Source organism: Alternaria triticimaculans (genome assembly GCF_023758025.1).
Source record: "Alternaria triticimaculans strain BMP 0046 chromosome Unknown scaffold_2, whole genome shotgun sequence".
Lineage (NCBI taxonomy): Eukaryota > Fungi > Ascomycota > Dothideomycetes > Pleosporales > Pleosporaceae > Alternaria > Alternaria triticimaculans.
This window is the reverse complement of record NW_026055959.1, coordinates 1,770,155-1,793,388: the sequence shown is the minus strand read 5'-3', so window position 1 is coordinate 1,793,388 and position 23,234 is coordinate 1,770,155. Positions and strand designations below refer to the sequence as shown.

The 23,234-nt window shown below is 53.1% G+C and overlaps 7 protein-coding genes across 7 annotated transcripts; 5 read left to right on the top strand and 2 right to left on the bottom strand.

Moving 5' to 3' along the window:
* Positions 1 to 109: 109 nt before the first annotated feature.
* On the top strand, positions 110 to 2,050 carry J4E78_002250 (uncharacterized protein; the record flags this gene model as incomplete). The annotated part of the gene is made up of 3 exons (XM_049362898.1): positions 110 to 188; positions 240 to 371; positions 420 to 2,050. 3 exons carry the CDS (start codon positions 110 to 112, stop codon positions 2,048 to 2,050), a joined length of 1,842 nt encoding a protein of 613 aa, XP_049225490.1.
* Positions 2,051 to 4,447: 2,397 nt separating this feature from the next.
* Positions 4,448 to 8,158, bottom strand: J4E78_002249 (uncharacterized protein; the record flags this gene model as incomplete). Its single annotated transcript, XM_049362897.1, has 8 exons — positions 4,448 to 4,468; positions 4,523 to 5,959; positions 6,012 to 6,161; positions 7,265 to 7,275; positions 7,356 to 7,419; positions 7,468 to 7,829; positions 7,883 to 8,017; positions 8,065 to 8,158. 8 exons carry the CDS (start codon positions 8,156 to 8,158, stop codon positions 4,448 to 4,450), a joined length of 2,274 nt encoding a protein of 757 aa, XP_049225489.1.
* A 333-nt stretch (positions 8,159 to 8,491) lies between these two features.
* On the top strand, positions 8,492 to 9,115 carry J4E78_002248 (uncharacterized protein; the record flags this gene model as incomplete). The annotated part of the gene is made up of 2 exons (XM_049362896.1): positions 8,492 to 8,512; positions 8,612 to 9,115. 2 exons carry the CDS (start codon positions 8,492 to 8,494, stop codon positions 9,113 to 9,115), a joined length of 525 nt encoding a protein of 174 aa, XP_049225488.1.
* A 373-nt stretch (positions 9,116 to 9,488) lies between these two features.
* Positions 9,489 to 10,493, bottom strand: J4E78_002247 (uncharacterized protein; the record flags this gene model as incomplete). The annotated part of the gene is made up of 3 exons (XM_049362895.1): positions 9,489 to 9,613; positions 9,666 to 10,306; positions 10,357 to 10,493. 3 exons carry the CDS (start codon positions 10,491 to 10,493, stop codon positions 9,489 to 9,491), a joined length of 903 nt encoding a protein of 300 aa, XP_049225487.1.
* A 797-nt stretch (positions 10,494 to 11,290) lies between these two features.
* J4E78_002246 (uncharacterized protein) lies at positions 11,291 to 15,341 on the top strand (the record flags this gene model as incomplete). Its single annotated transcript, XM_049362894.1, has 3 exons — positions 11,291 to 14,818; positions 14,870 to 15,033; positions 15,089 to 15,341. The coding sequence occupies 3 exons, from the start codon at positions 11,291 to 11,293 to the stop codon at positions 15,339 to 15,341; spliced, it is 3,945 nt and encodes a 1,314-aa protein (XP_049225486.1).
* A 1,512-nt stretch (positions 15,342 to 16,853) lies between these two features.
* J4E78_002245 (uncharacterized protein) lies at positions 16,854 to 18,848 on the top strand (the record flags this gene model as incomplete). Its single annotated transcript, XM_049362893.1, has 2 exons — positions 16,854 to 18,526; positions 18,818 to 18,848. The coding sequence occupies 2 exons, from the start codon at positions 16,854 to 16,856 to the stop codon at positions 18,846 to 18,848; spliced, it is 1,704 nt and encodes a 567-aa protein (XP_049225485.1).
* A 2,928-nt stretch (positions 18,849 to 21,776) lies between these two features.
* Positions 21,777 to 22,961, top strand: J4E78_002244 (uncharacterized protein; the record flags this gene model as incomplete). Its single annotated transcript, XM_049362892.1, has 2 exons — positions 21,777 to 22,419; positions 22,879 to 22,961. The coding sequence occupies 2 exons, from the start codon at positions 21,777 to 21,779 to the stop codon at positions 22,959 to 22,961; spliced, it is 726 nt and encodes a 241-aa protein (XP_049225484.1).
* Between the last annotated feature and the right edge of the window lie 273 nt (positions 22,962 to 23,234).

The following is a 23,234-nucleotide window of genomic DNA, read 5'->3' as shown; positions in this document are numbered from 1 at the left end:
TTTCTATGTACACGACAACACCAGCCACCTCACAACAACTTCCAATCCAAACACTTTTACGCGCATCAACCTTCGTTCGTGTCGCCAACTCTCGTTTGTGTCGCGCGCAATGGCTAGAGCTTCCCGTTCTGCGAGCGCAAAGCCCGCTGAGAAGAAAGACGCCAAAGATGTCAAGGTGAACGGCACCCGTACGTCACGTCCACCCACAGTAACCATGCTATCGCTGACAAACCTCGCAGTCCCACGAAGAGGCGCGAAGAAAGCCGAAGACGCGCCTGTCGCCAACGGCATAGCTGAGGAAGCCGAGGAAACTGAGGACGTCGAGATGGCCGACGAAGACACCAACGAAGTTGAGGCAGCTCCACCGAAGCGTAAGCTCAACGCGTCCGAAATAAGGTCAACCGCTAAGAAGACAGCAGCTGCTGGACGCAGTCGCGCAAAGAAGACAGAGACTCCTGCACCTGAACCCGCGGCCGCGCCTAAGAAGACGACCAAGCGCAAGAAGGACGATGAAAGCGAACCGGAGGTCGAAGACGCGCCTGCTCCCGCCGTGAAGAAGCCCAAGGTAGCGAAAGCTGCCCCCAAGACTGCCCCGAAAGCAGCAGCGAAAGCCGCCCCGAAAGCCGCGTCAAAGACCGCAACGCCAGAGCCCGAAGCCGCGAAGGTCGATCCGGCTCTGATCCCGAACCCCAAGGGCCCGCGTCGCAACAAGGGCAAGAAGACTGAGATCAACGAGATCCGCTACACGGAACCTCTGAAGGTTTTTGTCTTTGGTGAAGGCTCTTCTGGCGAGCTCGGCTTCGGCGCCACAAGCAAGGCCATCGACGTGAAGCGGCCGCGCTACAACGAGCCTCTGTCCAACTTGAACGTTGTCAAGATTGCTACTGGCGGCATGCACGTTGTCGCACTCACAAAAGACAACAAAATCCTGACATGGGGTGTCAACGACAACAATGCCCTTGGACGCGACACGTCGAACGCACCCGTCAAGATGCGTGATCTAGACGCGGACGACTCTGACTCCGACTCTGAGGATGAGACCGGCGGCTTGAACGACGCTGAGGCCACACCAACGCCCGTACCATCCGAGTTCTTCCCTGAAGACACCACCTTTGTCGACGTCGCTGCCGGCGATAGCTGCTCTTTCGCACTTACTACTGAGGGCGCGGTCTATGGATGGGGCACATTCCGAAAGAACGAAGGTATCATGGGTTTCGAACGCGACAATCATACAGCGCCTCGACCCGTCTACATCGACAGCATAAAGAAGGTCATTCAGCTCGTGTGTGGTACCAACCACGTCTACGCCCTGGACAAGGACCACCACGTATATGCTTGGGGCAACGGCCAGCAAAACCAGCTTGGACGCCGTGTCACTGAGCGCAATCTCATCCAAGGTTTGCAGCCCAACAAGATTGGTTTCCACGACTCTTCCATCAAGAAGCACAGCCAACGCATAACACACATCGCATCCGGCGACTACCACGGTCTTGCCATCGCAGAAGATGGGCACGTCTGGGGCTGGGGTGCGAACAACTACTGTGAGACTGGTTACACCAAGAATGCTGGTGCAGATGATGCTAGCGTTCTCCAACCCAAGATCATACACAGTTTGGAAGGCAAGGGCGTCCAATCATTGGCAGGAGGCTCGCATCACAACTTGGCCATCACCAAGGATGGACAGGTGCTAGTCTGGGGTCGCTGCGACGGCTCACAGACTGGTCTTCCTCCGTCCCAGCTTGATGCAGAGACGGATGAGCACAAGGTTCTCAAGAACAACGGCAAGGCGAAGATCGTCGTGCAGCCGACACCGCTTCCCGACCTCAAGAACATTGTCGCTGGTGCATGCGGTCCTGATCACTCCATCGTCGTTGACAAGGACGGCAAGGCTTACTCGTGGGGTTTCTCGGTCAACTTCCAAACGGGTCAGGGTACCGACGACGACATTGAGGTCCCTACCTTGATCGACAACACCGCTGTACGTGAGACGAAGCTTACATGGGCTGGTTGCGGTGGTCAATACAGTATCCTGGCAAGCAAGAAGGAATAGGCTGTCCAGCCTTCATCTCAGCTTGACGCTGGGAATATTGATGGTAGCAACTCTTCATCAGGATGCTTTCCATTTTTTCACATTTAGTTGTTGTGTTTCACTTTTGGGACATTCAGACCAGCATTCACGGCGTTCTAATCTTTCACGGGTCGTTTTGGGATAGCGAATATCTGATTCTGCACACGGGGTTATCCAACGTATTCATTGCGCGGCTGAGGGTTAGGCCTTGGAAAACGACATGGCTGTAGTAGAAGGCGTAGATTGGGAGGAAGGCTCAGCCGTGCTTGTGAATAACTTGTAATAGTACGATGCCATGCTATCTTTCAAGACGACTTCCTGTACATATATGCGGTGATATCTCGTATCTCAGAAACCTTGCGCAGACATGTTGTGCCATGAGACGAAAGACGTAGGGAAGGCTCATGATGGACTGTTGAAAGACGGACCCTTACATAAGCAACCGATGACGCTCGACCCTTCTTAGCCAAAAAACATCATCACCAATGTCCAAAGCGCATCGATAGCAACCCCGCAACAGCCCAATTCTACGATCGCAAACTCCGTACGCCCTCCGCAGATAAATACCCAGACTATTCGAGACTGACGGATTGTGCAGCGTCTCACCCGTCTCCGCAACGATGCCACCCAAGCAGATGACAGGCAAGGGCCGTACCCTCAACGAGCCCAGCTTCGCGTCCAGCACCATCTCAGCCTTTACGAGCAAGGATAACAGGAGTATCGTTACTGCCGCGGGAATGTTCGCTGTAAGTCGCCCTGGGTTGTCGACACTGCAGACGAAGGATAGAGCACGATAGAGAAGGAAAACAGAGGCAAGGGCAAATGCTAATGACCGCGTGTAGATTGGCGTAACCTTTTTGCACAGCAGCTGGGCCGAGATCCTACTTCCCGCGTAAACCCGAATCGATCTCATACAAGGAGACAATGCGCCAGCGCCAGGCGAACGAGTTAGGCGGAAATGCGAGTAGCCATCGCAGGGCAACGAACGATTCTCGACGCCATGTACAAAGAAGCAAACTCTGGTTTGAGGAAGAGCGTTGAAAAAGAAGGCGTTCAGGCACGAAAGCACACATACCAGTAGTGTGAAACAATATCCCCAAAGTCTTCTCTAAAAACGGTCTTATAACGATCTTGTAGAATTATGTATAACAATGACGAGAACACGGCTACATACTCTGTCCTTTCTGTTTGTCATTGCAGTGCTTTCAATTAGACTTTTGGCAGTTCGTCTCACCACCTCACATCTTTCGCCATCAGTCATCGCAGTACGTCACTGCTCTCTCCACACAAAGATCCGAAACACCATGCGCGTCACCCGCACCGACGCGTATGAAGGTTCTGTAACCCACACAACTGGAACATACCAAGCACTGTCTTGCTGTCACAGAAATGCTTAGCAAAATAGACTTTTCGGATTGAACCGCATCGTGTTCGTCTTTTCTTCTTTCTTCCTTTTCACGTCTCCAGAGACGCAGTCTCAGCTTGGCTCGAGTTTCACTTCGCCTTGTTGAGATTCTTCTCTGCTTCCTTTACGAGTACTAACGTTATTGGCGAGAATACGCGCGTCGGCTGCTGAGTTTGACAGAACGGTGTGTGACGTCCTTTCTTTTGCACGATGGCGAGATCGGAGACGCGGATTTGTTATTTGCCGTCCGGATTTCCCGCGGGGTTGTCACGAACTGTTTCGGGCGCGTAATCGGACGTATCGGAAGCACACGCGTGGCGTATGCACATACGTCGAGATGAACAAGTTGGTGGACGGTATCGTTTGGCTATCGTGAAGTGTGCCTTGGCGCTCATGAGCTGTCTGTTGCCATTGCACGCGCCAGTCAGTTCGCCGAGACAGGCTTTGGGTTTGTTGGCAAATTGCAACAACGATGGTGATTCGTACTCGGTAGATTACTTTCATACGGCACGGTGGCGTCAAGGACTAGTTGGTCTGCGGCGCAGCGAAAGTAACTTGAATGGTAGTCTGAAAACCTGGTTGTTGGTACTTCCACGCGCTGGTGGCGCATGCAGAAGGCCTAAACTGCGTGGTAGCTATCTACTGCAGGTACTCCGGGTATCAATGCAGGTATTTACACGATATCACATTGCGGCAGAAACAATTGTTGGTGGTAGTTCTTCATTCGTAAGGTTCAATTACGCCTTTCATACATGCAAAGCCGACTCTAATAGCGGATCAACAGTCCGGCTGTGAAAAAAGAGTGTACAGGTGTTTATGCATGCCAGCAAAAACCAGCAATTATGCTCGCTACAAATACAGCAAGATCGAGCGCTGTCAAAGCAAGTACGCCGAAGCAGTCAATATGCGTTCGCGAGGATGAAAGGAAATGTAATGTGGATCGTAATAATGCGTGATGCTGGGGTATCTCTAGTCTATACTTCTCTAACCCAAACCTGATAAAGTAGTTAGTACGTAGTCTTCAAGGTGAAAGTGAACGAAGAACTTACCTCCATCTTGGCCATATCGCTGCCTTCCTTCCTTGCAACACTCTTCGCCGTCTGGATGGCCATGTCAAGATCGTCCTGGTCGGCCATGGTGATCATGTCGCCATCGTCTTTGAACTCCACCTTGAACTTATTTCGTACACCGAACTTCTCCCGAATCTGTTGCCAGAATTCAGTGATTAACTGATCGGAACTGATAAAGACGTAACGTGTGTCGCTAGAGTGGACCTTCACTCTGACTTTGCTGCCTGCACCGCGGGTGCTACCACCAGATCTGGCGGAGCGGGCGGGGGATCGTCTCCTGGATTTTGTGCGAGACATCATCTCGAATTCGGCATCATCAAGATCACTACCATCGTAGTCGTCTTCGTCTTCTTCTTCAATGTAAGCCGGTCGCCTGCTCTGTTTTGAGCGAGCGTATGCCCCGCGGCTCCCACGAGAAGGCGGGTAGGGGTCATTGTCGTAGTAGTCGTCAATGATATCATCGTCAGACCCACGGCGACGTGGCCTGTAGTCACGGTCTCGCTGGTCTCGCTGATCCCGCTGATCACGTTGCCCTCGGTCTCGCATTGACTCTGAACGACTTGGTGGTGGACGTTCAGAGGCGGAGCGCTGTGTTGGCTGGCGACGAGGCGGCTCGTTGTTGCTTTGCTGATCAAAGGCAGCTCGTCCAAGGTTCAGAGGCTGAGGCTTAGGGCCACCGCCTCGTACGGATTGCGCGCGGCTCATGGGAGCATCGGCGGCAGGTCTCCGCTCTCCACCAGATCTCCTGTCACCAGACCTTCTGTCTGCCTCCGGTGGCGGTGTGGGTGGGAACATGTTACGGTTCATTGGTGGTTCTGACTGCTGGCGTGCTCTGCTCTGAAGTTCTGGCTTGACAAGGTTGGTCGCCGCGTACGAGATCTTATCCTCAGTTCTGTCATCTTTTGCGGCCTGGCCTCCCTTCTTGATTTCGGCGCCAGCGAAGCCAGTAAAGGCATTGGCCCGGTCTGAAGCAGCGACCAGGCGGGCTTTTCCAAGATAGTCCTTTGTCTTCAGGTTCTTGACCTTGGCTTCGTTGGGACGGTAGACAATGCCGACGGGAATGGAGAAGACAGTGTAGCCTTCTGCTTCCTCCCGAATAGCCTCGTCGATCACATCATGGTCGGGCACCACTTTCTCCTTGGCTGCGAAAGACAGATCCTGTAGACCGGCGTCTCTTTGCTGGAGGTAGATGTAGCAAAGACCGCGATTGAACAGTACCTCGCAGGAGTATAGCTTGAACTTGAGACCCAATTGTTCGTAATCGATGTTGTTGTTTCCGCGTAGGTAGAGGAGTGTGTCGTTGAAGTTGGCGAGGGCTTCCTCGAAGTCGCCCATAAGGAAGTTTGACACACCCTGCTGGAAGTATGCCACTGCGAGGTACTGGTCCAGACGCACAGCGCGCTGGTAGCAGTCGACCTGTGTAGCCATCAGCACGTACTCCTACTACTGGAGCCATTGTTCAACTTACCGCCTTCTCATGCTCGCCAAGTGTGGCATGGATTACGCCGCAGTTGAACAGAATCTTGGACGTATCGGAGATTGTGTCAAAGACCTTCAATGCGACGTCGAACTCATTGTTGTCGTAGCTGGCGAGGGCTGCCACCCAGGTTTCGATTTCCTACCCCACCTATCAGTAATTGAACTCGGCAGGAGCGGCGACGCGCGGGAGGAAGGAGCGCACCTGCTTCAGAGACATGACGAGTGATCTTCACTTGTTACCCGGCAGTATGGTGTCGTCAAGCCTCAAGGTAGTGCCTTTCCTAGCACTCCACCGTTGGACGAGGGGTCGTGTTCCTTCTCACGCGCAAACTTCCGGATGTGTTCGTCTCAATTCCACCAGATTACAGAGTAGCCGCCGGGGCTTGTGGGTGTGCGCGACGTGGTGAATTAGTGTCCAGTAGGTGTGTGTGTGTCGCTATTAAGTCGTCGAGGTACACCAAGATGCGGTGGGTTGCGCGGGGGAGTTAACGATCGTACAGGTGTGGGAATTAAGGCACAGTTGGGAAACCGGGAGAGAGAGGAGGAGGTTTCGAGGGCAATGCTCGGAAGAGACAGGGACACGGTGGGAATTTGGCGGGCGGTTGCAGGAGGGCTACCGGTGGGGAGACCAATTCTGAGGTCCAGCGCGTTTGAGAGACAAGCCTTGGCCGACACGGTACCCGGCACCGTGATTGGATCCCTGCACCGTGAAGCCCGAGAGCCACAGCGCTACGCGCCTGTCCAAGACGCCTCAACCCGGCCGACTCGAGCATGACACCACCGTCCTGCGATGCTCCGAGAGCCTAGCGATTCTCCCAAGCGCCTCTGCAGTCCCCATAGCCTCGCTTCGTGAGGCTCACTGCCAGCAACCCACCGCGGCGCACATCGGACTGCTGGCCCCCTGCGATCATCGAGTGATGGCGTTTGAGGTCTGTAACGTGCAAATCCGCCGACTGAGACAGCCACGTGACGCAGCCTCTCCGCAGCCACTCATCCCGTCGCCTGGCGTTTTCAGGCATGAACGCATGACGATTCCAGGCCTCGCAAAGTCCGTGTTCGCGCAGTCTTAGTTTCGGCCTAGATTTCAAGGTGCAAGCCCTATCTCTCGTCACCAAACCAACACGGCATTTCGACGGCACTTTATTACTTGGTCTATCTTGGTGTCTCTTGAACTCATAGCATACCGCGATCGCGCTGTTCTTCCCTCTCCTGCCAGACCGTCTTGCCAGAACATGAACATACCGTCTTGTCGTCTGCACAGCCGTTAGCACATACGCACGCGAAGAGTACCACACGCCATGCGCAGAACACGTGGGGTACCAAGAGCACTCACTGTCCCAAACACCAGCGCTACGTGCGATGACACCCACTAGCGTATCCGGATCGTTCTTGTCAAACTGTGCAAGGTCAGAGTAGATCTCAGATCAACTAGCGGTTTCGCATACCTTGCCGTCTTGCTCTCGCGCAACCACGATGCTACGTCCGATCATCTCCCAGATGTGGATGGGCTTGTCCAGGAACACAGATCCGACTCCACCCTTTCCTACCTGGACGGTTCCAAAGATGCCCCGACACGGCTTGTCTTCCTTTTTGGCCTTGAGATACTCCCAGATGGCGCCGGTAGATTCTGGTCCGTCGGATATGTCGCCAGATTCGCGAACTGTGGCCTGGTACGTTCCAGGCGACAATCCCCTTATGCTCAGATCGATGATAGTCATACTCGGAGCTACTTCAACCATGCGCACTAATCCTCGAACTTTGTTCTCTACATTAGGTGCGTGCGATTCTAAGATGCATACTGCGGCGCCTGTTCGGACGTTAGAATCGACGCACATGCCGACTATTCAAGATGGAGCATACTGTCTGATCTTCCAGATCCTCTTAGAATTGCATCGCGGCCAGTTGCTTGAATAGCTTCAACAATGGCCGATGGCGCTGCTGTGCCCTCGACAGATACCAGTTGATCTTTAAGGTTGGCAGTGATTTTGTTGACACCTACATGCTGTTAGAAGCCGGATGACGTGCATCGGGATCAGTCGTACCACCCAATTGCTGGAGGGAGCCTTCGATGTCGTTGATGCACGACTGGCAGGTCATAGGCACCGCGAAGATGGTTTCAAACGACGGGACAGTCATGTTGAAAATTGTGAATTCGAGTGTAATGTTGTTTGAAACCCTGTGCTATTGGTAGAATGGTCAAGTTGCGAGCATGCCACTTCGCCTTTGGGACGCTTTGAAATCGAGGCCCCACCTAACCATGGTGTGGCGCAGGGCGGGCGGCCGTCCCCGGGCCATATTTTATCGCCAATCCACGTTGGATCCCAGGCTTGGCATCGACTTCCATCCACGCCGACAAGCCAACGCCGCTCGTAGCTTCGCCAGTATCTCCCGAGCGAGAACCCCGGACTCCAGGTCAATACCGACGCCCGACTATACTTGGCCTATTAGGTCATTGACTTCGCAGCCGCCATGTCGCAAGTCATAGGAAAGGTGTGTATTCTGTCAGACCTCCGCATCTCAGAACTCCATGATCGCAGCCAAAGTCACCATCGCGAGACGTGCTATTTCTAGGGCTAATATGTTATCTAGACGCGTCTGGCCTACGCCCGCTCATGGCACCATCTCGACATCGGCTCCGACCCACGCGCGCTCGGCCGCGTCGCCTCCGCTATAGCCCTGACCCTCATGGGAAAACACAAGCCCATCTTCGACCCCTCGACCGACTGCGGCGACTACGTTGTAGCCACAAACTGCTCACAATTGCACACCACTGGCAAGAAGCGCTTCCAGAAACTCTACCGCACACACACGACTCGTCCGGGCTCCCTCAAAGAACTCTCCATGGACAGGATGATCGCCAAGTGGGGAGGAGGAGAGGTTTTGAGGAAGGCGGTCAGCGGCATGTTGCCCAAGAACAGGTTACGGAAGGACAGGCTGGCGAGGTTAAAGACGTTCGAGGGGAGAGCGCACCCTTACAAGGAGAATATCCTAAAGGTGGGAAACGGTGGTGGACAGAGTATAGTGGAGCACGATGAGGTCAAGAAGACGTTTGCAGAGGTCAAGGCACAGAATGCGGAGGCACCAGTATCATGACGAGAGGTGGTCAAAGGGGTCAAGAGAAGATATACCATAGCATCAGGGTGCGTGTATAAGACATGTAAATCTACATAATTGTCCTTGAGCCGTATTTCATATTCTACGACCACATGTACTTGGTTACTGGGTTTGACGTCGATTCGATAATCTCATGGATCTCTGATTTGTCACATCATATGCCGCGAGAGTGAGTAAAACGGTTGCATTCGCTCTACTCGTAAGATGGTATACTACTCTCACTCGTCCCCAACGAACAAAAAGAAATGGTGGTATAATGTTCTACTCTCCTTTGACAATCTCTCCAAAACTCGCTCGATGACCCAAAGAAATGTACAAAAAACCAATGTGCGACGGCATGATGCTACTGCATCTACAACTTCGACTTGGTACCCTTGCGAGTAACAGTGCAGAAAATCAGACCGTTGGGGTCAGATTGAGGAGCAAAGACAGTGGCGTCTTTGCCGGTGTTCTTGATGCCCTTGTGCCACGAAAGATCTAGTGCCATGTTAGCGAATGAATGCAGGAGAAGACAATTGGTCCCACGTACCGACTTCAAAGTAGTGCTTGTTGGGCAGCGCATAGTCGACAGCATCCACCTGAGGAACAGCGGCCAAGATCAGGTCGCACATCTTGTACATAGTTGCTTGTACACTGGCGCTATCATCCTCGGCGAAGACCTTCATGGTGATATCCCTTGCCGCGGTCCAGGCACTGTTGAAGTCTACGGCCTTGGCCTCATCCAAGTTCTTGAACAGCTTCCATTGCCAGCCAGCTTCAACCTCTGTACTCAGAATGCGGTCCCATGTTTCGGGCAGACGCGTGTATTCGTCACGGTGGAAGCCATGGAATGCTGACCCTGTGCTCTTCAGAACAAGGAGCTTCTCAATCTTGGAGCGAATAGAGACACCCTCGTTCTCGCGTGTCACGGATTCGACCACGCGAGTCTCTTCGCCGTCGCGGAAGAACGAGTGTGGGTGTGCTTTTCCGTCGATAGTCATGCGCGTCCATCGGTGCTGGATAATCTTAACGTGCGCGGCGTGAATGTGAGGGTAGGTCTTAACGAAGTGGTCGCCAATGATGGCAGCGAATTGCTCGGGCGGGTCGATAGGGTTTTGTTTTGCGAGTATGTAGGTTGTTTGCTTTTGCGTGTCGGTCGCGACTATGACAGAGTTGTCTGCTTTGGTGTAGCTGGAGATCGTTAATACAGGGTATGCTAGAGTCTCGGTGGAGAAGCGTACGAAGTCTCAATGTCTCCCTCAAGTAGGACACAGACTGTTTGTTCAACGACGGTGTGGACACCGGTGTTGGGGTCCTTGTCGACCTTGTAGAGACGGACGTTGTCCTTGCCGTAGCGGGCGTGAGTAAGCTGAGACATTGCGAGCGAAGCTGTGCAGATTAGGATAATAGCCTGGAATGCTTCAGATAAGGGCGCGAGGTGTATGTGATTAGGCGAGGGTCAGTTGGAAGCTGAAGGTGAGTGGATAGAGTTATCAAGAAGGGCGATCAAGCTAGATATACTTATGAAACGGCACCTTATCTGATGGACGGCACACGGAGGATACCGAACTGTACAGGAGCGGTTTGCGATTGAGGCACGAGCAAGCTATGGAGCGTCGGCAAAGAGGCGGCCAGAACGCGTTTCCATTCGTTGAGATGGCCATCGGCGAGCTCCGATCGAGGGAAGAGGCCCTGGATAGCGGCGCAGGGCGCGCACGTGACGGCGTCAGAACCGCTCTCCGCCCGGAGATGCACCAGGCGCCATGGGACTACGGGGCCTGAATTGTCGGCACATGGATTTCTGCGGCATGTCAGGCCATGATGGTGAGGTGCAGGGCGGTGGATCTGGTGGACGCGAGCTCAGCGTTGCAAGGGTAGGTGGGTAGGGAAATGTGCACGTCCCCACGCTCAGCGGCTGCTGCCCGCAACACGTCGAGATGGCGATGCTGCGCGCCATGCACCATTCACTCACACTGTCATTACACCAGCTCCACACTCCCTAGCCTCTGCCCCAGCCGCTCCTTCCCCGAACCTCCGCCACATTTCCGTTTTTGGCTAGGCACCGCAGCGACAGCGACTTCACCTGGGCCCGCGAATGCTCATGAGGCAAGAGGAGGGCACCGCCGAAAGACAGATATGCGATGCGGTTGGCGGGAACACGGTTAAGGCGCGCTCATGACGCCATCAGCTCGCTCCGTAAACACACAGGCCGATGCCGCCGACCAGACGTCTCTCCTTGCACCTACGACGAGTAGAGATGGGCGCTCTGCGTCGTCGGTCGGCATGGCCAGCTCGCGGGGAGGCCAGGCCTCGTATGCCTCGTATGCAACCGCCAACACAGGCCCTGGCAGCTTCAACACCGCTTTGGTACGGCCCTCGACGGCGCAAGACGGTCGGATACGTCCCGATTTCGACATGCACGCAATTACCGTGGGGGACAATGACAACACAACCACTGAGCAGAGGCAGGCAGAGCTGCAGGATCAGATCGAGAAGGAAACCAAAATCAAGATTGGCTCGGAGAACCTGCTGGAGGCATTGAACGCTAAGAACGCAAAAGACAGCAAGAACCAGAGGCTACAGGTCGAGGAACAGCTCAATATTTCGAACAGGAAATTGGCCCAGTTGCAGTCGGGATTGGCTGCGGAGAAACAGAGAGCAAAGGAAGTCAAGTCACCACCAGCGGACCCACAGAGCAGACTTTCATATCTCTTCCGACGGAATCTCTCACGTTCACCGTCGCGGCATATCGTTGAGAAAGAAGTGGGAGAGGAGGAGGAAACTGAATCGCCGACCTTCGTTCTGGCAGAGATATTGCAGGCCCTGGAAGTTCAGGGCTTGCAACCGGAATACTATGTAGAGAGAGCCAACTCTCTGGTCCTTCTCTTCAAGCGACACCCTACGCTGAAGTACGACCTAGCCTGGTCCATTTTCGGACTACGAATGCAAACCATGCTCCTGAGCGACAGCCGCGAAGTTGTTGCAGCAGCATATCGAGTCATGCGCTATTCCTTCACTGATCGCAAATCTCTCCGGATCATACGGGCTCTTCATACAGACCATCTTGTCATCTTGTCATTAGTAAAAGAGTCCAAAGCCAGTGTGGAACGTGAACAAGCACTAAAGTTTGTCCGAGCGTTCCTCGACGTTAAGGGAGGCGTTGAGGAAATCGCCCGCGCCGTAGTTCGTATCATCGTTGCAGTGGCCGAGCACGCAGAAGACCGACTGAGGAATATCGCGACCCTGACTTTGGCCGAGATTCTTGTCCGGAAGCCATCTCTTCTCGTTGCAGCCGGAGGTATGGGCGCTTTGGCTGATGCTCTTGGGGAAGGAAGCTATCACGCGGCCGAAAGTGTTGGCACTTCGTTCCTCTATCTACTGGATACTCCCAGGCGACGCCGCTTTTTGCGCTCCGGGCGCGAGCTGGAAGCTCCCTTCGCCATGTTCACGGACGCAAATACCACTCATGGACATTTGCACGAAGAGAAACTGAAGGTCAATGCCAAGGTCATAGCATCCTTACTCCGAAGTTGGCCTGGACTACTTACCCTTTCCATGAACAATTTTCTGCCCCTTCGATCCTTACTTTGGTCCTTACAGATTCCTACTCCTCATGTTCGGAACATCATCTTGGAACTTTTATTCGATCTTCTCAGGATCAAGCCTCCCTCCTGGTCGTCCTCTTTCCTTGCTGGTCGGCGTTTGACTACCTATGGCCGCGTCACGAATCTAAAAAACCAGCAGATCAAAGAGACTTCAACCTCCAGTAGCACCGAGGACGACACCACCAAGTGGAGCTTACTAGACCATTATGTCTCTGTAGTTCTGGCTGCATTTCTACATGCAGGTTTGATGCCAGCACTGCTACAGGCCGAAGAGGAGTCTCTGACATTGCCGTTGAAGCGCAAGACAACCCTTCTAATTGGGGAAGTTTTGAAAATGGCCAATGAATTACTACCCCCCTCGTGGAGCGCGCAGATCCAAGTACTCCCACAACTTTTGCACTCAGCGGCGCGGTTCGACTCAGAAGACCGCTTTGTCGCTATTGGTACCATATATCAAGTGGACAGCATCAACAGGACTCTTTATCGGTCCGGACCTACGTCTCTGTATACCACTAAGAGCACTGCGCTCTCCGATAGCACATCGACAAACAGACAATCTGACCATGCGGCCAAGCTACAAGCCGCCATGCAGGTGGACGAGGCCCACTTTCGCAATCTCATGGTCGAGACCCAAGTATTGAACACGGTCACGTTCACGAAATGGAAGTGGGATTTGATTCTGAACATCATCGAAGGCCCTCTGCTCAATCCCAAACGCCTGGACGAGGCTATCAAAGTAACCAAGTTCATCCATCGTGTCTTGGGGTTCTATCGCCCATTCAAGTACCGTTTCTCTGAGATCAAAAATACCAAACCGAACCAGCGATACGTGCGAGCCGGATGCGCCCTGATGCAAAGTCTCCTGCAAAACCCAGAAGGCGTCAAGTATCTGGCAGAGAGCAAATTTATCCGACAGCTTGCCGAGTGTTTGTCGCATTTCGACCGGATGAGCGGGCTAACATCTGAGTCGCCTATCTTTCAGACGGATCGGATGAACGAAACGCTCACTGGCGGCTACTTTGCGCTTCTGGGTGCTTTGACTAAAGACTCTCGAGGAATCCACATTCTAGAAAGATGGAGAGTGATCAATATGTTCTACCACATCATCGAGCTCAATGACCGCGACGACCTGATCCGAACTCTGTTGAGCAATATGGACTACACTTTGGACGGTCATCTACGCATCATCATCTCCAAAGCCATGACATCATGCTCCAAAGAGATTCGTATTTTTGCAACCAGATTGTTGCGCAAGTATGCGACAAAGCCTATGGGAGTGAGCAGCTCTACCAGTGTAGCGGAATGGGCTATCAGGCTCCTTGTGACGCAGCTGTACGACCCGGATGTGGAAGTGTGTGAAGTGGCAATCAAGATATTGGAAGAGGCTTGCAACCAGAAAGAGTCGTTGGAATTTGTCGTGAAATGCCGCCCGGCATTGGATCATCTGGGCGAAATTGGTGCTCCACTTTTGCTCCGGTTCCTCTCAACTTCGGTAGGCTACCACTACCTGGATGGGTTGGATTACATCACGAGAGAGATGGACGACTGGTTCCTGGGAAGAAACGATACTTACGTGGCTTTGATCGAAGCCTCCATGGCTCGCGCACTCGCGGACATACCCGAAAAGCCGTCGACTCAACTGACGTACGACGACACGCCTGAACCAACGGACTACGGCCTCGTGCCACCGCACTTCTATCGGGAACTGACCAGAACCAAGGAAGGATGCAAGCTACTGAAGCAGAAAGGTCATTTTGACGAGTTCGCCGCGACCATTCGAGACTTTGCGTCGGAGAATGACGACCCTGAGATAATTCTCAAGGTCAAGGGCTGCTTATGGGCGGTTGGCAACGTGGGCTCAATGGAATTGGGGGCGCCATTCCTTGAGAGCTCAGATGTGGTCAAGTGGGTCGTGCAGATTGCCGAGCAGTCAGAAGTCATGTCACTTAGAGGCACAGCCTTCTACGTACTGGGCCTGATCTCCCGAAGTCTCCATGGCCAGGAAATCCTGCTGGAATATGGATGGGACGGCGTCGTCAATGACTCTGGCGAGGCACTAGGGTTTTGCCTGCCGTTAAACTTCAACAAGCTCTTTGCGGTCAGTACTTGATTTCTTTTTCGCCTCGGACAATGATCTAATGCATTATAGATGAGACCCTGGGTTGCCCAGGCGGAAGACATGAGCTGGAACCCCAATGCAGAGATTAAGGTTGCGGTCACCGACAGGGATCCAATAAACGCGCGCATCTTAAAGCTCGCGACTGACTTGGGCAATACCGTGCTTGCCAAAAAGGCAGCAAACGACTTGCAGGCGTAAGTAGTCCCTTGTTCGAGGGCTAAAAGTTACGAGCTAATGTATGCGGCTTAGAATCAAAGCTAGAAAGGCACCCGGTTTCAGCAAGCCTGCGATCTTCCACAAGGTGATGCAGATTCTGGAAGCACATCACTTCCGTCTCCCAGCGTGCCGGTTCATGCTAGACTTGTTCGACAAACGGGTTCTCGAGCAAATTGTGCTGGAGGAAGAAGACGACGACGACGAGGAAGAGGAGTCGAGCATTGAATCAGACATCAACTCAGAGGCGGAACAGCCAGGGACAAACGGTGGGCCCAGGGCACCGTGAACTGGTGTTCGCGAGTACGAATCCGAGATTTCGGAAACGGGCGTTGAGGAGCGTTATGTACAGGGATGTCAATGTACAATAGTCATGTTCTGTGTTGGTGGAGCCGAGCCAAAGCGTGCGTGGAGAGGTTTCTTTTGCATATGGAGTTTCCCTGGTACGTTTTGGGAGGCTTGCCGAAGATTGTCCACTAGTCTAGCGCTTCATTCGGTTATGCCCAGGTGTCTGGCGAAGCTGGTGGAACCGCAGCCAGGGACAAGAGCGTCGAGCGATATTGAATTGAACAACAAAAAGGTCCAGACTTGATGGGTGGCCTGGATATCCACGGTCTGTGTAGCCGCGACTAACAGACGTTGTAGCTTGCAGTGTGGGTGAGACACGAGGCACAAGCATTGTTTGCCCTCAATGGTGAAATGCAAGTCGTCACCACAATCGGACCCTCATGGTGTCCTTTGCCAGATTTACAGGGTCTTCTGTGGCGGCTAGTCTTTTCCGAGCGAGACACATGGGAAAATGACAGCGAGCGGACCCGCTGTTGATTGGCTGCGTAGACGTGATCCATGACGACGACGACTTTCGCTTCTTACATGTATTACCGCCGAGCAACGATAGAAAGACACGAATTCTTGCAGATAGACGCACCTGCTGTTGCGCTGGGCTCGCGCGGCTACGCTGCTGGTAACGAAGATGGGCCTGGCAAAGACATGCCGCTCGAAAGGCATTGATTTGGCTGGAATTACATGATCACCGCCTTTACCGTGTCCACTCCGGATACGCGGCGCAATCAATGGGCCGCGGCAGTCATCCCAGTGCTCGGGATACCGGTTCGAGGCGCGTCTGGTGTGGGAACAAGCAAGGCTTTGCGTTGTCTCTGGCTGCGTGGACATTTGTCTGCGTATGGACCGTGCCGTTCTCTCATGGGGCCAGGATAGGCTTAGCCTCGATCCGAGCATCCCAGCGTTGAACACAGACATCGGGTGGCAGCCTTCCATGACTGATACGGGGCGCAGAGCAACATCGCCGATCTTTAACTATCCGTCCAGCATGGATGACCACTTCAAGTTGTTCTCTCTTGAACATGGCCCTCGTCCGCTCTGCGCTCTACTGCTAGACTGCACCACCTCCTCCCACTCGCGAGCTCTCGTGTTGCCACCCCGCGTGCTCCTATAAACCTCGACACTGTCTGCCCCCGATAATATCAGCACCCTCGGCAGCCTCTGTCGTCATCCGTCCCTGCATCAGCACGCGCGTTGCTGATCCGCCTCGACCCAGCGTCCGAAAGCATCGACCCTTCCGTGAAAGACGTTTCAACCCTCTCTTGCCTATTTCGAAGGTTTGACTATCTTTGAAGTACGCAGCCTCGCTATCGACTACATAACCGCCCTCCCTCCCTGCACACCTGCAGTGCGCATCCGCTTGACCACCTCGGAACCAACCAAAACCGCGACCTGACCCACCGACGGGCCTGCGACTGTACATGGCTGCCGCAGTCATTGCACAACATAGCGAATCTACATGAATCACCAACGGACAAAAGGGTGCTCTATCGTCGAAAGCGTTGAGCATTCCTTTGAGCCTCAATTATCTGCACAGGCCTTCATGTGCGACAATGAGCGCTCGGCAGAGGCTTCGGAGGCGGTCGCCCTCGACGCCCACCGCGACGCCCGACAGATGGTCCGCCTGGTCCAGTGCCCGCGATGCTCGAAACCTCTGAGTGTCCCCGTCACACTGCCCTGCGGCCACACCGTCTGTCGCGGCTGCCTGCCTGCCCCGCAACCTCGCACCAACATATCCTACCCGAACACGCCGGATCGCCTCATGGGCATCGCGTGTCCGCTAATGGGCTGCGGGGCCGAACACGCTTCTGCTGAGTGCTCTGTCGACGTGACGTTGACCAAGTTGATGGACTTGATAAAAGCCGAGATAGTCGCGCATAGACCATCTGCGGAAAATACTCCGATGCTTCTGATCGAGATACCCCAGCATGAAGATTCACCCATGGACGAGAAAGAGAAGGAAAAGCCTAGTCACCCTGGGCACCAGGAGGAACTGCATGGCGGACGTCTCGTGTCTACGTTCACCATGGCTGAGATCGGCAAACTTCGGTACACTTCCGAAGTCCACTACCAGTCGTTATCGGCAAGCGGGGACAACTACGACCATCTTGACATCACGCTGCTGGAACGCTTGCGCGACGTAACCCACAAGGAGTTAGACTGTCTTGTCTGTTACAACTTGATGCTCGACCCGACTACGACTTCGTGCGGTCATACATTCTGCCGCCGCTGCCTCGGTCGTGTCATGGACCACAGTAGCATTTGCCCCTTCTGTCGCAGAGGACTGCATGTGCCTGCGTCCTTGCAGAATCAATCTAGCAACGTCATACTCAACTCCTTGTTGAATGGGCTTTGTCCAGATATGGTCAGTGCTCGTGCCGATGCTCTCAAAGCGGAAGAACAGGCCGGGGACAACGTCTTGAACGTTCCGCTCTTCATTTGCACTCTGTCATTACCTGCAATGCCGACTTTCCTTCATGTGTTTGAGCCCCGCTATCGGCTCATGATGCGACGTGTCATTGAAGGCAGCAGACAATTCGGCATGGTCATGTACAATCGCACTCACGCCCCACAAGGCGATCTTGGTCCGACCCCGTTTCTGGAATACGGAACGCTACTCGAGATCGTCAACTACGAGCTACTCCGTGATGGGCGTAGCTTTATCGAGACACGTGGTATCGGTCGTTTCAAGGTGAGGGCTCATGGCTTGCTTGATGGGTACAACGTCAGCCGCATCGAGCGCGTTGAAGATGTCTCTCTTGCCGAAGAAGCCATATTAGAGCAGCGCGAAACCACCATGGCACGGGACTATGCGGAAGCATTTTTCCGCGACCACCCGCAGAACCAGCTCCCTGCGGAAGTCGCGATTGAGACCCTTTCTACGCAACAACTACTCGACAGTTGCACAGCGTTTGTGCGGGAAATGAGAGAGGCTAGCGCGCCTTGGCTTCGTGAGCGCATCATCCAAGTCTACGGTGAACCACCTGAGGACCCCGCGATATTTCCATACTGGTTTGCCTCTGTCGTCCCAATCGTGGAAGAAGAGAAATATGTTTTATTACAAACAGAAAGGGTTCGCGAGCGTCTGAAGATTGTTTACTCGTGGATTGGCAGGATCCGCGGGCAAAGATGGTAAGCATCTACCTTTTCCTATCTAATCATCTCCCCAATCCCTCGGCTCTCGGCACCAGGAACCCGGCACATGCACTAAGTCTTGGGTGACACAATCACAAACGGTGATCGTCCCGCCGTCGTGCAGCATGGCTTCCGCGGAGAGACGTGGATCATTGCTTGTGCGCTGATCACTATGACGATAGAGATACCGTACGAGTGTCCAGTGACACATTCCCGTCCATGCCATTGGCTTTGGATACTTTCGACGCAAAGATATATCCGGTGCAGTAGCTGACAACGTATCGATAGGTCTTCGGGCAGCGCATGCAGTATCCTATGACTCTTGATTGCTATAATTACCATGGGCATCTCGATCCTGTCTACGCCTCCACCTCAGCCTGCCACCAACTCCCACTAGGAGGACGAGACGCTTACATCACATTAAGCTCACGACTTTCCAATACCACCAGATACCCTTCGCTCATGGCCAGAATTTGATACCAGTCCTCACGTCTACATGCCCTTCGGCATCACGAGGCACTATTTCCTTTACGTGTATTGCACTATTTTACGTCACGAAGATCTCGTTTGCTATGATATGTTCTTTCGCTTCTTCAACGATTACCCCCTTTCAGGAAGGACCCGGAGCTTGCCGCGGTCCATGTTCAAATGGCTTTTTTAGACCCAGGTGCCAGCCTGGCCTTCGTGGGAAAACTTTTTTTCAGGACAGTTTTCGAAAAAACGGCATGCTGTAACGAAGGGTGAGGAGTAAACTTTGCATTTGGCAGGCGTTGTTTCTATCGTGTCGATTTTAGCGGGGCTGCTTTTGCTAGAGATGAGGGGAAGATGGCTTTGTAGATACTAGAGTATTTGCGAATGAGATATGTCCATCTCTGATCTATGTTCTGTGCATTGCCGTACTCTATAACACGGTCGCTGATGATGACTTCACATTTACTCGTAGTTAAAATGTCTGATCGCAGAAGTGCAGATCCAAGGATGATATGCCCCATTCAAGTAGGCACGTGCCAATCCGCATAAAAAGCATTGAGTTTCGAGAAGGCGATAGTATGCTTCTACTTGGATCTTCTGTATCCGGTTTCGGCCGCTGGGTTGGGGTTTGGCACATCGGCGTTCTGACAATGCTGCAACATCTTGCTGTCGCTAGGGTAGACCCGTTCACAGATTAGGCAGTTGACTGTGAGTGTTGTTTTCATGCTCTTATGTGTACCTTGATGGCCTTCAAGAGACCACTCTGGAGCCTACAATGACGATAGATCTTCCGATTTGCTTGTTTTGTCATAGCGTAGTCTGCAGAACTGTTCAGTTTCTTTCCTTTTCCGAGGTGATGGAGTCTAAGGCTTGTTGTGCGGAGAGACACGTGGCACGAATTCCCATCGTCATCCTGCTGCTGCCATCCCGACAGCCGCTGGTACAGCATCGTCAACATGTTCTGGTGGACGGGCTTGTCAATACGATCGATGGTTGGCATAGCTTCTTCAATCTGTTCAATCTCTCGGAGTATCTTAGTGTTACCGTTGCGCGCAGGGTAGGGTTCACGTTCTCTTGCAGGGCATCTGAAGTCGATATGAGTATTCATCTTCTTCTGGGGCCGAAACTTCCTGCCGCAGTAAATGCATTCGAAGCCGAGAGTAGACCCAAGACTCTCATCTACCGTGGTCTATCGGGCGGTGTCCATTGCGTGTACGGTTCGGTGGTGTTCCTCCAGAGTCACTTTGTTGTTGAAGGTCTCCGGGCAGACAGAGCGGTCGAATGAAGAGTTGGATAGTTCTCGGTGGTGTGTGCGCAGATGTTGATCCAGGTTGTTCTTAGTGGTATATATTTTGCTGCATTTTGCGCACTTCCATGTCTCTGCCAATATCGCTGCCTCACGGCATCGCTTCTTTGATGCAAAGTTTGCTTTCTTCGCTTCATCGTTGTGTAGAAACATGTGCGTCCTCAAGCTTGCTTCATTCTTGTAGTCCTTAGACTTATAGGACATTGTACTCTCTGTGCTGTCATGGTAGCGGAAGGAACGAAGGACGATTCTAAATTCCTAGCGCAGGTCTGCTCCGACGATGTTGGTAAAGACCCTTGGCGTGAGGCGGTGTCGATGCACGATGAACGCAGGCAGGCGCGGCGTAGCTGTGAGTGCAGGTACGCTCAGGCGAGGTTGGACATAAGAAGATGCCCAGATCACTCATCCTGGCTTCTACGAGGGCGTGGCAGTCGTTTGTTCCTTCCAACTATTCATGGGGTTGTTGCCGCGGGTCCACTCTTCGCGCGCATAGACGGTCTAACCTCTTTGGGCGAAAGACCGCATTCGCCCAATACATCGTGTTGCGAATACTTACGCCCTGCGAAATTTCGCGTTCTGCCGTGGTTGCCTAATTCCCCTAAGTTGCCCGCTTGCGACGCGGACCCCGTGGCTGCTGACAGGTTATTCGATCTCGTGCCATTTGTCTCATCAAATCATACCGTCTCGGGCGTATTCAAGGCGCGACAGGCACGTAGAGCTAGCTTTCCACGTATGCAGGAACCAGTTGTACAGTCACAGACGTAACCAACGGGAGACAACATCAACATCGAGCAAAGCAGCACCACCACGCGCCGCTACAACCGCCGGCACTCGGAGCCTCCTGTTGCCGCGCCGTGAATATTTGAACCTTACGAGACGCCAAGGCCATCAGCAATAGGTACAACCCTGGGGTAATACGGCGGATACGGCTGATACGGCTGAAACGTTTTCCGAGGCCGGTTTATCAAGCCTGCACACCCGGCCCCCAAATCTAGTCACAGCTTCTCCTTCAGTACCATACGATCGTAACACCAGGCCACGCACATCCAACGCTATAAAGGCGACCATATAGGAAACGCTCGTCAGTCGTGCGGCTATGGGAAACACAATGCACTCATCGCATGCCGATGCCTCCCAGCTAGCGAGCTGGAAAGCGGCAGCGAACACTGGTGTCATTGCTGTGGCCATCATCGTCCTCCTCGTCATCTTTATCGTTCGAGTGGCGTCGAAACCGAAACCGTACCAGCTGTTTCCCGTCTGGGCAACACTTGAGATTGGGTTAACTTCGCATCTTCTCTCCGAGAATGGACTGGGTCGCCGTATTCTGTGAGTACCATGAAGCTTTAACCATATAGAAATAATACTCATGTCCGCTTTTGTAGGATGTTGCTGCGGCGAAACAGTGGATCTCTTGTTGGGCTCTCATCAAAACACCAAATACTCATCGATTCGCCGCACATCACACGGTTGATGGCAAAATCCATCTTAGATCCTTTGCCGTCTCAGTACACCCTTCTCGTCCGTGTATTCGGCGGCGTAGACTCACTGCAATTCAAAGAAAAGATGGACGCTTCAAACAGGGATCTACGAGCACCTGTCGAGAAAGTCTTCATGAACGAGAACGCTGCCACTGCTGCTTTGGAGAGAGCCTGCATACCCGAAAAAGTGAAGTCCTTCGTGACCTTCCAGTCTAATCCTCGCGACATGGAGTTGTGGGAGCATTCGGCACAAATTCGGGTGATCAACCCTGAATCCGGTGGTGTTGAGAAAGTGGAGGCAAACTTCCAAAGCTTGATTCGAGACTTTGGCGCCTGCATCGCTATCCCACAGCTATACGGTCGCGATTTCCTCGATCGATATCCACAGGCACTAGAGGATCTGTGGAAGTTTGATAACGATCTCTTCCCCCTTTTAATGATTGGCCTGCCTCTGTGGGCTCCTTTGAAAGTGATGAAAGAGGGTCTCGCTGCGCGGATCCGTCTCATCACTGAACTCGAGGCTTTGTATCGCCGAATCGACCAGTACCAGCAGGGAGATCCTGTCGATTTTGACGCTGATATGCGCGACGTTGGTGAAACAGCATTGGGAAGGAACAACGTCTACAGGAGGGAAGGTTGGTCCTTCCCTGAGCGTGGTGCTGGAGACCTTGGACTCCTTTGGGGCCAGAATGCGAACACGCAACCACTCCTCTTCTGGCTGTTAACCTACTTATATTCCACACCCGATATCTTGGAGCAACTCCGCGAGGAACTGACCCAATATATTACGATGTCTACGTCCATCCCCAGAGAATTGACATCGATGGATATGCAAGGCTTGTCAAGGAATTGTCCGTTGCTGAAGGCGTGTATTTACGAGACCTACCGTCTTGTAAACGAACCAACGTTTGTATCCCCGTTCGAACTTTATGTAGGACATTTACTGACCTCGTGCACCCACATCTTAGGTCCATTAGATCTGTTGGTTCAAACACAGTTCACGTTACGGACGGGGATTTGAGACATGAACTCAAGCCGGGTACATTCGTGTCGGTACCTTATTCTTTGGTAAACCGCGATGCTTCGATCTACAGCGATCCCGATAAGTTTGACCCTGGACGATTTCTGGAGCTGGACCCGTCATCTGGGAAGCTTACTGCTCGATATGGACGACTGAAGCCATGGGGATCTGGCTCTGCAATGTGTAAAGGCAGGATATTTGCTGAGAAGGAAATTGTGACATTAGCTGTTGCTATCATTACAATGTGGGACGTTGGCCCAGCGGACGGGGCATGGAAGCTTCCGGGCAAGGTTCCGGGAACCGGAGTGAGAAAGCCGACCAACGATATACGTGTGGTGATTACAAGACGGATTTAGTATACGACATAGTTAGCGTAGTATGCATGTAGCATACAGCTCTCACCAAGTATCGCAATCGTTGCAAACATTC